This window comes from Phacochoerus africanus, chromosome 1 (assembly GCF_016906955.1).
Source record: "Phacochoerus africanus isolate WHEZ1 chromosome 1, ROS_Pafr_v1, whole genome shotgun sequence".
Classification (NCBI taxonomy): Eukaryota; Metazoa; Chordata; class Mammalia; order Artiodactyla; family Suidae; genus Phacochoerus; species Phacochoerus africanus.
Window position 1 is genome coordinate 159,650,888 of NC_062544.1, and position 13,855 is coordinate 159,664,742.

General features: G+C 43.1%; 1 protein-coding gene across 2 annotated transcripts in view; it reads right to left on the bottom strand.

The window, feature by feature from the left end:
* Positions 1-3,601, bottom strand: part of CEP70 (centrosomal protein 70) — an 84,026-nt gene extending 80,425 nt beyond the window's left edge. For both annotated transcript variants that reach the window (XM_047783274.1, XM_047783266.1), the window contains exons 1-2: positions 3,451-3,601; positions 1,458-1,560 (exon numbers count right to left, since the gene is read on the bottom strand). In XM_047783274.1, the coding sequence (XP_047639230.1) occupies positions 1,458-1,466 (9 nt within the window). In that variant the 5' untranslated portion in view covers positions 1,467-1,560; positions 3,451-3,601. The remainder of the gene's footprint in view (positions 1-1,457; positions 1,561-3,450) is intronic.
* Positions 3,602-13,855: the final 10,254 nt, after the last annotated feature.

A 13,855-nucleotide genomic window follows, 5' to 3' on the forward strand; every position in this document is an offset into this window, starting at 1 on the left:
GTCTACTGAAAAGCCTACAACAGTGACTGCCTCAGGATCCCTAGTATATAGATGATGATCTTGAAGTGCCATTTCCTTCTAAAAGAAACCAGAGTTTCTTGAAGAAATGACAATTTCAGATTTGGAATAGAATTTTTTCAAAGTATCAGACAATAAGAAAACTATGAAGGACTAGTTGGGTCATAACAAAAAGACAGGATTAAATAATGATAATAGCAACTGCAATGAAATGAAACCCATCAAATGTTTAAATTCATGACCTCTTGCTCATATTAGATTTTAAAATATAGTTGTCTTCAGAAGGAACCAATTCACTTTCTCAAAAATTGGTATATAGATGGAAAGAATCAAATATTGAAACTGCCTTTCTTAAGGGAATTGTACTGCTGTGTATACAAATGATAGATAAGGGACTAATATTCCAACTAATAAGTAAAAAAGACATTATCAAATTAGAATACCATGCAACCTACAATAAACATAAATAGGCATCAAGTATCAACAAGTGCTGAAAACATAAAGAGGAACAAAGAGACATTCCGCCCCTCCTATGGTCTTGCCAAATATCACCTAGAGAATTATCCTCTCCAGCCATATCACCCTGAACAAGTGCCTGATCTCCTCTGATCACATAAAGTGAGCATTAGGGTCGTAAAGTGAGCATTAGGGTCGGGCCTGGTTAGTACTTGGATGGGAGAATCACCAAAGGGATTGAATGTGATTTTGATCCAGTCTTGGATCCAGATACCACTGTACAGGAATTAATTACCCAGGGCAGAGGAACATAACAAACTGTAGATGAGTATGCGATCTGCAAAATCCAGACTATAGGACATCTAGGTCAAATGACCAAGTTCTTCATTAGATAAATTATAAGGAAAAGAAAGGAATAGGGAAACAATCTACAAGAGATTTTTTAAAAATTTTAGTGAGCAAGACTACATTATAGTGTCAAAGAATATGGATTTATGAAAAAACTAACACAAGGAAGCTACTAGTATAAAAGTCAGAAAAATGGCTACTAATGAGAGGACAAAAGCAGTTGTGATTGGGATAAGCAAATTTTTGGCATGGCTAGCTAGCATAGTTCTCCACCCTACCCTGGGTGGTATCAGATTTTAATAATTCATTAAGCTATACATTTGGTATATGTGTTCTTTTCTGTTTGATTTCATAATAAAAAGTCATTTTTTAATAAAAACATTTTGTTAAATAACAATAAAAGCAAAAGGAACAGTGCCTGGCACACAGCAAGACAGGTGGTGATCAGAGTTGGTGACCAGCTACTTGTGCTATCTTAGTTACTTAACCTCTTCAGTTTCCTTGATTGGGTTTAAAATATCTGATAGGATTATGAAGAGGTCAAAAGGAAATAAATATATAGTATTCCATAATTAGTAGATCCTTTCCACAGCCTCTCAACATCCAGAGGGAGTTATTTATTGCGTCAGACATACCTCAGTCATAGCACGTTCCTCTTACACTTTTCACCTGGTCATTCAAGTTGATCAGAATGAAATGATCACCCAGTGAGCCTCACGTCTGAAACTGCATCTTCATCTAGGTTTCAAAAAGATAAACAGGCCCACATCTTAAACATTCATCTCCTATTAAGAATGATTTGTGTTATCCCCAGAGCAGGTATTCTTGGTGTTAATGACTGACTACAGGGAGCTGCATCTACTGAATCAACTGCTAATGGACTCCAGTGCTCACCACCACGTGCCTTCACCCTTGCCTTCTCTCCCCTTGTCTTTCTTTGTTTTGTTGAAACATATACCTGGGAGCCCAACTCTATTATCATCTAGCATCAAATCTGATTCTGACTTCAAAGGTATTCAAACAATATTCTCATTGGCAAGGGTACTCTCAGACAACTGGCACTGAAACACAAAGACAAGGAGAACAACTATCACAATTTCACCTGTGACAAAGCCCTTCTTTTCAGAGGTCTATGCTGTGAAATTAATGTTACAGATAGTTTGCAGCAGCATTTTCCCCACTACGGGCTATGCCAGGACACAGGTCTGTGAGTCACCAGAAGAGACCCAGTGCTTCCCAGGACCAAAGCAGATGGTGCGGCTTGCTTTAAGCAGTGTCATAAAATACCTAAAGTAAAACTGTGGGAAAAGGAGTTGCGGGGTAGGAGTTGGTTCATACACACCACAGAAAACCAAGCACAGAGAAGCCAAACATAGTTCTGTTTGCACTGTCTAGGTTTCCTAAGAGCCCTTTGGTAACTTACCCCTATAGGTTTGGAGCCCCTGGCTCATGCCCCATACATTAAAATGTAGTTGCTTTTCACTACTTTTTGGGGGACAAGCTGGGAATAAAGCATGGCCGGTAGCTGTTCTTTTTTAAGTGAGTCACCTCAAAACCTGTAATTAGCTTTCTCAAAAGCACATATTTCACTTTACTGCAATAAATGGAATGTGCAATGCTTTCAAAGTCTCTATTGTCTGTTAAATGCAAAAGCGCCATCCCAAAAATATACCAATACACTGTTTAACGTTCCTAAGAAGCGAATCTAAGGAAACAGAATTAGGATCGGATCTTACCTCGATTAAATCATCCTGCCCCAGGAGAGGTTACATAAAAGGTTAGAATAGGCCACTAAGCAGAAGCTGCGGGCAAAACCCTAGCCAGCCAGCCACCTTTTTCCCAAGGTGAGGTGGGGAAGGCCCGGGTCTACTTGACAATACCAAAAGTAAAAACAAAACAAAACCTCATGCAGAAGAAGATTGAGGCCAAAAGAGGTAATGCCCGCACAGTCTTTACCATTATTATGTATAGAAAATAAAGTGGTACAGAAACCCTTCTACATTTCAACATTTCCATCTCACTGATTTTCTTAATAAAATCATATTAGATTCCACATAAAGACTCTCCAACTCTGCAAAGATTACTTAAACCAGAGAAGGGATTACTCACCTACCCCTTTGTGTATCCCCCACCTTCTGCTATGAGCCTCCACTCGCCAAGTAACCTTCCCAGGCACCTAGATTCTGAAACGTGGGGCGAGACCCCCCTGGCCAGCGCATGGGGACGGAGTAACTACCAACAACTATCCGGAATCCAGGCTGCTCCAGGTATCTGTCCAAGCTTCACACTCACTACAATTAACCTTCTCAACCACCTTGTAAGGAAAGATTTACCAGCTGTCGTCTACAACTGAAGAAACTGAGGCGCTGAGATGTTAAATGAGGAGCCAAAGATCACAAGGGGCGAGGAGCCACGACTAGGACCAGGTCGATCAGGTTCCCCCCACCCGCCCCCAAACTCCTTATCCAGGGATTTTTAACTGGCGCCAACCCTTCCCAGGCAGCTCCTCTCTGGGGACCCCAGTAAGGGTCAGTATGACCACTCGCATTGCGCAGACGAGGCCATTTCCGGGGGAAGCTCAAGCAGGGGCTCCAGGCGAAGCCTCTGTGAACCCCGAAGGCCGCTCACCTTCCTCAGCTGCCGCCTCTCTACAGCAGCTCGCCCAGCCTGGCCGGCTCAGCCGCCTCCCGCCCCGCCTCTACGACCGTTACTCCACCGTGGGAGGCCAGCCAATCGAGCCCGAGCTCATCGACGAGCCCGATTCAGCTCCGGCTCTGAAAGCCCTAGCGACTTTCTCGGACCGCCGGGGAAGGCTGGGATTGCTCCGTGCCCTCTGGTTGGCTCTGCTGCTGGGGGCGGGGCTTACCATTAAAGTGAGCGATAGTTTGCTGTTGAGGCTTTGCCATCTGTGCTCCACAGCTGCTGGACCCCTTCTCCTCGCAACTGCTGTTCGCTTACCTGGGTCCTCATTTGCCAGGAAAACTTCAGAAATCCACATTTGAGGCGGTCGGCGCGCGAGCGCGCGCGTACACACACACACACACACACACACACACACGGAAATAAGTGTGTCTTGAGGACATTTTACCTTCCCATTCAGCATTTGCCAAATTTCCGCCAAGTGTCAGGCCATAAATCGCGTTCCAGAAATGCAAAAGTGGCTGACTGGCGATATTCAGAGGCTAGTTAGGGAGCTAGATATGCACCCTGAAAAGAAGGTGCAATGTGATAGACATGATCAGGAAAAGTATGCAGGGCACGGAAGGGAAAGAAAGATTATTTACATCCGTCGCTAAAGTCTTAACCCCAGCTGTACCTTAGAATCACCTGAGGAGCTTCGAAAATGATGCTCAAGCCCAAAACAAATTAAATCAGAATCTGCAGGGCGGAACCCCAGCTTCAATAGGTGATTTCCAAGGCAGAAAACTACAAACCTAGAAATATGCATAAGAATGATTTGGAATGATTTCCCCAGTAATACAGATAGGAGAAGGTATTTAGAGAAACCTCATGTGCAAATTAATAACTCCAAACCACTTTATTACAATGCCTAGTTCACAAGTGCTCAGTAAATCTCACTTTTTTTTTTTCTGTAATTAAACCTGAGCTCCTTGGTACAGCTCGTATCTGCCCTCCCAAAAGCCTAGCTCCCAAAACATTGGCAAATATAATGGGCTTCTTAAGGAAGCTGAGAAGTGTGTTGCATATTGGAGAATAAGAGGAAGGTCTTAGCAAATGTGCTGAAGAGCTGGGACTTTATCTTGGAGGTGATGCAGAAGCATAGATCAATTTTCAAATGGAATATAAAATGGAAAGGGTTTAATTTGGGTATCTTCAAACACAGCTTTCATGCATAATTTATTTTACATATATGTAAAAACTATATATGCGTTATATAGTAAACTAGTAAAAACTATTTACAAAACTGGGTTTAAAAAAAAAGTCTCCACAGTGTACAAATATGATCACTGATCTTTTTTCCCACAAAAAGAAATCAAATAAATCCTCTATTTATCACTTTAATAAATTCATCATCTACAAATAGGGCCCCTGCCCAAAATTTTCAAAAATTCATAGCTGGTTAGGTGACCCAAAAATTCTCAGGGGAAAATCCAGCGACCACATACCTAAGGCGAAGGTCTGGCGGCCATTGTCATTGCATCTTATAGCCACACGGTGTCGCTGTTGACAACCCGTAGTTTCCAAATAGTCAAAAGATGAAGGTCTACAGCATAGCAGGTGGCACAATGGTCTACAGGGATCTCACACAAAAGGCATTAGCTAAGGTGTCTCTTACAAGGCGGTCTTAGGGGCCGCAGTTTTTACAATTCAACTTCAAGTCCATACTCAGCTTCTAGGCAGCTGGAGCCACTGTGCATTTGATGCCTGTGTTTGTTTGCCCCATGCAAACGTGTCCTTACCCCACTGCCACTCCCTGCCTTTTCCATACTTAGTTATTCACACTAGCAATGGCTGTTAGATTTTTTTTTTTGTCTTTTTGCTATTTCTTGGGCCGCTCCCGCGGCATATGGAGGTTCCCAGGCTAGGGGTCGAATCGGAGCTGTAGGTGCCAGCCTACGCCAGAGCCACAGCAACGCGGGATCCGATCCGCGTCTGCAACCTACACCACAGCTCATGGCAATGTTGGATCGTTACCCCACTGAGCAAGGGCAGGGACCGAACCCGCAACCTCATGGTTCCTAGTCGGATTCGTTTAACCACTGTGCCACGACAGGAACTCCAGATTTTCATTTTATTTATTTTTATCGTTATACTTTTTATTTTTTCCATTATAGTTGGTTTATAGCATTCTGTCCATTTCTACTGTATAGTAAAGTGACCCAGTCACACATATGCTTTTTCTCACTTTATCCTACATCATGTTCCATCACAAGTGACTAAATATAGTTCCTTGTGCTATACAGCAGGATCTCATTGCTTATCCACTCCAGATGCAATAGTTTACATCTACTAACCCAAACTCCCAGTCCATCCCACTCTCTCCCCCTCCGCCTCCCTCTTGGCAACCACAAGTCTGTTCTCCAACTCCATGATTTTCTTTGCTGTGGGAAGGTTCCTTTGTGCCATAAATTAGATTCCAGATATAAGTGATATCATATGGTGTTTGTCTTTCTCTTTCTGACTTACTTCACTTAGTATGAGAGTCTCCAGTTCCATCCAGGTTGCTGCAAATGGCATTATTTTGTTCCTTTATATGGCTGAGTAGTATTCCATTGTGTATATATACCACATCTTCTTAATCCATTCATCTGTCGATGGACATTTAGGTTGTTTCCATGTCTTGGCTATTGTGAATAGTGCTGCAATGCACATACAGGTGCATGTATCTTTTTTTAAGGAAAGCTTTGTCAGGATATATGTCTAAAAGTGGGACTTCTGGGTCATATGATAGTTTTATCAGATTTTCACTTTTAATTCTTGGAACACAAAAAGACTCACTGCTCGCCTTTTCCAGGAAAATAGAGTGATTTGCTCACTCTTCTGAGTGTAGCTGCCCTAATTACGGCCTGGAGGTTAAACATCACTGGTCAATTAAGATTATTTTGGGAGTTCCCTTCATGGTTTAATGGTTAACGAACCCACTAGGAACCATGAGAATGCGGGTTCGATCCCTGGCCTCACTCAGTGTGTTAAGGATCTGGTGTTGCAGTGGCTCTGGCGTAGGCTGGCATCTGTAGCTCCAATTTGACCCCTAGCCTGGGGAACTTCCATATGCTGCGATTACGGCCCTAAAAAGCAAAAAAAAAAAAAAAAAAAAAAGATTATTTTCGCTGGAGTTCCTGCTGTGGTGCAGTGGGTTAAGAATCCCTCTTATCCCTGCAGCAGCTCAGGTCACTGCAAGGCAAGGGTTGGATCCCCAGCCCAGTGCAGTGGGTTAAGGATCCAGCATTGCCACAACTGTGGCATAGGTCACTACTGCAGCTCAGACTCAACCCCTGGCCCAGGAACTTCCGTATGCTTTGAGTGTAGGGGAAAAAAAATTATTTAGGGGGCAAATAGAATAGAAAACTGGATTCAAAATGATTTGGGGAGTTCCTGTCATGGCTCAGTGGTAAACGAACCTGACTGGCATCCATGAGGATGCAGGTTCGATCCCTGGCCTCACTCAGTGGGTTAAGGATCCGGCATTGCCGTGAGATATGGTGTAGGCAGGCAGCTACAGCTCCAATTGGACCTCTAGCCTGGGAACATCCATTTGCTTCGGGTGCAGCCCTAAAAAGACCAAAAAAAAAGTTTTTGTAAACAATAAGGAAATTATCTCACATAATAATAAGTCCAGAGGCAAGATAGGCTTTGGACTTTGTTGATGCAGTGGCTCAACAAGTTATCAAGGACCCAGTTTTCTCTCTGTTCTGCTGTGACATAGTAGGTTTCAAATTCAAATGAGGGTGATTTTCTAGATGTCTACCAGGAGCAATCAGGACCACATGCTTTCTTTTCCATCTAAAATCTTTACTTCTGGTTTTTCTTTTGAGCCAATTAGGTCACACAGGCACGTACTCTCCCTCCAGTTAGTAACTGCCTGGAAGATGTACAGATGACTTAAACCTGGGTTCCAGAATGGAAAGGGTTACCATAATTGGAATTAGTGGTGGGATGGGTGCAACTCGAGTCACATGGATTGCAAGGTGGAAGCATGACTACTTGGATAAAATTGGAGTCCTGTAGGGGCAGGAGGACAATGGATGCTGGATGGATAATCACCAGTATCCAGTATCCTTCACAATCCTGAAAGTACAAAAAGGCTGATTATCTCTATTTCTGAACAATGGAGCCCCCTTGACATCACTCCTGTGTTTTGTATGTAGCAAGAGAGCAAACTTCATAGTGCTGTCCTCTGAAGGGTCCCTTACTATGAACCCTAAGTTCTTCCTAGCACCTCTCTTTGCTTGAAAACGAAAGGACACCAAAAAAAAAAAAAAAAAGCACATTTCAGTCTTTAGTTCATCATCCTGCTACACTGGTCTCAAGAGTTTTCTATGGGCCTCATCTACCCACCAAGATTCTAATGGTTCTAATGCTCATTTACTAGTCATTCATTTACATTTATTAAGCTGTCATGTACCAGGGACTGAGCTAGACACTGTTTAGAGTCTGAGTAAATCAGCTGTGGTTCCTGCCCTTATGGAGCTTATAATGTAGTTGAGGAGAGAAATATGGAATAAATACAAATAAATAATAATTACAATAAGCGCTTAGAAGAGAACAGGGTATGTGCAGGAGTCTCTATGAGGAAGTGACATTTAAGTTGAGATCCGAAGCCTGTCTTCATGTTGGCTTACTGCTTTCCTCTGTGTTTTGACTTTCCAGTATAAATTATAGCCTACCTTAGCAATTAAAACAGATCTTCTAATTTCTAAACTTCTAAATTGATTCTCAAATTTCCTCTTGGGTATATACAACTGTGAGGTCTCCCCACAACAAGGAGTATACCAAATATCAATGGCATTTGGTGATGAATTCTTGAAGACTCTTCCACTCACACATCCTTTATTTTATTTGTCTTTTTTTTTTTTAGGCCTACACCCAAGGCATATGCAAGTTCCCAGGCTAGGGGTCGATCAGAGCTGCAGCTGCCAGCCTACACGCCACAGACACAGCAACACCAAATCTGAGCCACGTCTACGACCTACACTGTAGCTTGCAGCAACACCAGATCCTTAATCCATTGAATAGGGCCAGAGATCACACCCGAGTCCTCACGATGCTAGTTGGGTTTGTTACTGCCGAACTATAACAGGAACTCCTCACAAGTCTTTTAGACTCAGAATCCTTTATTACACTAATACCTTTACTTTGCCTCCCCCACAAGAATCTGAACTCCAGAGGACATGGATCATACCTCACTAAACTTTTCCAGCGCCTAGCTTAGTCCGTGGCACATAATAGCTGCTCAATACAGTGTTGAATTGTATTGCTCCATTTGAGTCAGATGTATATAGGGGAATTCACTTCAGTAGCCATTTTTCAGTATGAAAGATAAGCCAATAGCTCAAATATATTAATAATAAATGCTTAAGAATCCATACAGGGAGTTCCCATCATGGCTCAGAGGAAACGAATTTGACTAGCATTCATGAGGACTCAGGTTGGATCCCTGGCCTCACTCAGTGGCTTAAGGATCTGGCATTTCCGTGAGCTATGGTGTAAGTCGCAAACGTGGCTCAGATCTGGTGTTGCTGTGGCTGTGGTGTAGGCTGGTGGCTAGAGCTCCGACTTGACCCCTAGCCTGGGAAACTCCATATGCTATGGGTGCAGCCCTAAAAGACAAAAAATAATAATAATAATAATTCACACAGAATAACAATCGTTATATGCATTGAGCCCTTAAACATGTGTCAGGGAGTTCCTGATGTGGCACAGTGGCTTAAGAATCTGACAGTGGTAGCTTGGGTCACTGTGGAGATGTGGGTTCAATCCCCAGCAAGGTGCAGTGGGTTAAAGGATCTGGTATTGCCACGGCTGTGGCTCAGATTCAGTCCCTGGCAATTGAACTTCCACATGGCCACTAAAAAAGAAAATTATCAGGCTCTGGGCTAAGTACTTTCATTTTCTAACCTGTCAACTCTTCACAAGTTTAACATAAGTACTGTTATTATCTTTATTTGACAAATGATCTAATTAGAAAATAGACGTTTTGGAGTTAATGTTGTGGCTCAGCAAGTTAAAACCCAACTAGTATTGGTAAGGATGCAGGTTCCATCCCTGGTCTCGCTCAGTGGGTTAAAAGATCCAGGGTTGCTGTGAGCTGTGGTGTAGGTTGCAGACTCTGCTCGAACCTGACATTGCTGTGGCTGTGGTATAAGCTGCCAGCTGCAGCTCTGATTCAATCCCTAGCCTGGGAACTTCCATATACCACAGTTGCAGCCCTAAAAAGAAATTTTTTTTAATTAAGAAAAAAAAAAAAAAAAAAGACTTGCTAAGGTCACACCACTAGTATGTGGCAGAGCCAGGATCCAGGATCTAAAACCAGCATGCAGGCTCCATTAACCACTGCCCATACTACTTCTCATGATGGGCATCTCTCTACCATAAGACTATGCACATGTTCCAATTTGCAATTATTTCATCTGTCTGTATATTAGTTACCTATTTATGCATAACAAATTACCTCTACCCACAGCAGCTTAAAGCAAACACTTATTATCTCGAAGTGTCTGTGCGTGAGGAATACAGGAGTGGCTTAGCTGGATGGTCTGACGGAATCTTTCGTGCGGTCAACCTGTTGCCAGGGCTATAGACATCTCCAGGTTCAAGTGGACTGAAGGATCCATTTCCAGACTCACTCATGAGGTTGTTGGCCAGCCCTCAATTTGTTCCTTGTCAAGCGGACATCGCCACAGGCTGCCTGAGTCTCCACACACACACACAGCAGCTTCCCACAGGGGGAGTGACAAAGAGAATGTGTGTGCACCTAAGACGGAAGCTGAGGTCTTTTTTATACCTGATCTTGGATGTAACGAAGCATTATTTCTGCTGTATGCTACTGAGCACACACACCAACCCTGCAAAAAGGTGGACTTGGATGACGCAAGAATTTGAGTACTAGGAGGTGGGGCTCTTAGGGAGCCATCTTGGAGGCAACCTACCTCAGTCCATGCTCATTTTTGTGACTGCCTTTTCTGCTAGAATGTAAAAAAAAAACAGCATTGTTATCTCCCCTCACACTGTGCATGCCATATAAGATTGTCAATAAAGATTGAATAGGTGTTCCTGCTGTGGTACAGTGGGTTAAGAATCTGGCTGCAGTGGCTTGGGTCACCTCAGAAGCAAGGGCTCAATCCCAACTCATCACAGTGGGTTAAAGGATCAGGCGCTGATGCAGCTATGGTGTAGGTCACATTCATTCCTTGGCCTGGGAACTTCTGTATGCCATGAATGCAGCCATAAAATTTTTAAAAATAAAAAATGACAAAGACTGAATAAATGTAATGATGATGGTGATATGAATTCCAAAGGATGAGTGTCCTTGAATCCTTTCTTCTCTCACACAAATTCCCAGTTGCCACTTACGGTACTGTGTAAATTTTTTTTTCTTTTTAGGGCCACACCTGCAGCATATGGAAGTTCCCAGGCTAGGGGTCGAATCACAGCTGCAGCTGCCAGCCTACGCCACAGCCACAGCAATGCCAGATCCAAGCCATATCTGTGACCTACACCAGAGCTCATGGCAATAACAGATCCTTTAACCCACTGAGCAAGGCCAGGGATGGAACTCGCTTCCTCATGGAACTCGTCAGCTTTGTAACCCACTGAACCACAACAGGAATTCCAATAAGTTTTAAAACCAGAACTAGGAGTTCCCATTGTGGCTCAGTGGAAACGAATCTGACTAATATCCACGAGAACACGGGTTCAATCCCTGGCCTAGATCAGAGGGTTAAGGATCTGGCATTGCCGTGAGCTGTGGTGTAGGTTGCAGACATGTCTCGGATCTGGTGTGGCTGTGGCTGTGGCTATGCTATAGACCAGGAGATGCAGCTCAGATTCAACCCATAGCCAGGGAACCTCCATATGCCAAGGGTGCAGCCCTAAAAAAGACAAAAAAAGCAGAACTATATCAAGCCCAAGAACATTTACTCCTATATATAGTTTCTACATAGCTATAGAAGGTGGACTTGAAAGCAAACACACCAAATTCATAAGAATGTTGGCCTTTGGGGGAGGAAAAGAAAGTAATAATGTTGGGGATGAAAGTCAAATAGGGCTTTATCTGCAATGTTTTCTTCTACTGGGATTTTTTTTTTTTTTTAATTGAGCCAGTATCTACTGATGGTCAATTATGGGTAGTGAGAATATGGGTATTTTTCTATGTATTTTCCATCTTTTAAAATTTTCTCCAAATAAACTAGACACAAAATTTTAAGTCTTAACCAATTGGAATATGTGCCTTGGAACGGTCCTTAGGATCTGCTCTAATTCAGGATATATCTACAAACTCCACTCTCCAGAGGACTCAGACCAAAACCTGTTTTCTCCTGAAACGGTCAAACTTTTATGATTTGACGTTCTACAGAATCACCTTGGTTCACTGCTTCTCCACTTTCTGTTTGTGTAGCTAGGGCCAGAGCCTCCCTGTATTGACGGAAAGAGGCCCAGGCAGCAGTAGCCGAGCTGGCAGCAGGAGACTGTGGTTTCTGGCACTGGTGCAGACACACAATCCTCTGAGCCAGAATCCTGGGCCCTCGGCTCGTTTGAAAAGCACTGGTGCCTTTTCCTTTAACACACAGCCAATGGTCATGCTAGAAGGACACATTGGAAAGTTTTAAACCTGTAGGTATCAGATTATGTAACTTTTCCCTTTTATTTTGATGCCCACTCATGTATAAGAAGTTCAGAAAATCAGTCAACTCATCAACAATTGCCTTTTCCAACAGTCCAATGAAACCATAAACTATAGTGAACGAAAGCAGTTTTAGCTGCCTTCTTAAAATAAATCACTGATGTCTATAGGCAGGTTGATGAGAGGCAGCTTAAGAGGTTAGAGCAGCATCTAGGTACTTCCTGGGAAATAAGGAAAAAATTTGAGAGTGGAAATAAAGTCAAAAGCAGGGTCAGCCCAGATGAGTACATTTTACATTTAGTTCAATACCTTTCAATGTTCTGTTCAGAGTTTATTTCTTCCCATAACAATCCTGTTTGATAACAAGTGACCACTCCTACCTTCAGTGCCCTGGGCCCAGGGAATGAGTAGGCAGAAAAGATAGGCAAAATTGGTAGGTTTCTTAATTCCAGGAATCCCAGAAACCATACACAAGGAGGATATAATGGCACAGAACCAGCCAGGGGAGGAATCAGACTGCCTTGCTTATTCTGGAGGCAGACTTGGGCACACTTCATGAGTGGGCTGAACCCCACTGCACTCTGGGGCCCCTGGGCAGAGGGGCTCCCCAGGCCTCTAAGACAGGACCTATATTTTTCTTCAAACGTATTGAACACTTTTCTAATAACAGGCCCTGTTAATATGAACTTTGCAAATCCCACAGGCCTGGCTATGCATGCTGGCCCTGTAACTTCTGAAGGGCTTTGGGTCTCTCTGTAAAAGGAGTGCAAGCATAATCACTGGACTGTTGCGACAACAACAGGCAATGATACAGGAAACAAAAAGCAAGCATTCAATAAATTACAATGTATTGGTCTTGTAAAAGATATTCTGAGTCCCAAAGTTTTACAAGAAAATATGATTCTTCATTAAAAAATATTTTGAGTTTCTGCCCAACCAGGGTTTCCTGGTCCTAGCCCCAAAACTCACAACTGTTTCTCAGAAGAACCAAGGACTAGGAAAAAGGAATTAGGGAGGTGTCTTTAACTAGCTCTGTCCCATATCTGGAAATTTCCACTCTGGGGCCTTATGTCTTTCCCCCCTCATTCATTCTTCCGACAAGCATTTATTGAAAAATATTCAAGACAGTGGCACAGAAGAAAATATGTATATGAAAAGTCTTGGTCGTCGGGGAGCTTTCAACATAGGATAGCCAATAAGAAATCAGTGCTCTCGGAGTGGTTACAAACCCCACTAGTATCCATGAGGATGAGGGTTCAATCCTTAGCCTTCTTCAGTGGGTTAAGGATCCAGCATTTCTGTGAGCTGTGGTATAGGCGCAGATGTGGTTCTGATCCCGAGTTGCTGTGGCTATGGCACAGGCCGGCAGCTGCAGCTCTGATTTGCCACCTAGCTTGGGAACTTTCATACGCCGCAGGTGTGGCCCTAAAAAAGTGAAAAAAAAAATCACTCTGTAAGCAGAATCCCTGTGACATAATCTATTCAGGAATTCAGTCATTACTACTTTGCAGACCAGTTAACCCAAGCAATAGATTTGTTTCTTATTCTCAACTCCCCTTCTCTGACATACTTGCTCAGCATCCGTGCTAGCAATCCCAGAAGTCAAACAAGGCTTCTTTACATTAACATCAAGGGCAGGAAGAAATTACACAATGGGGCCTGTATGCTGCTGTGCCCTCCAAATCTTCAGGGCTCTCAGGACCCCTGGAGAATCCTTTCACATGTCCT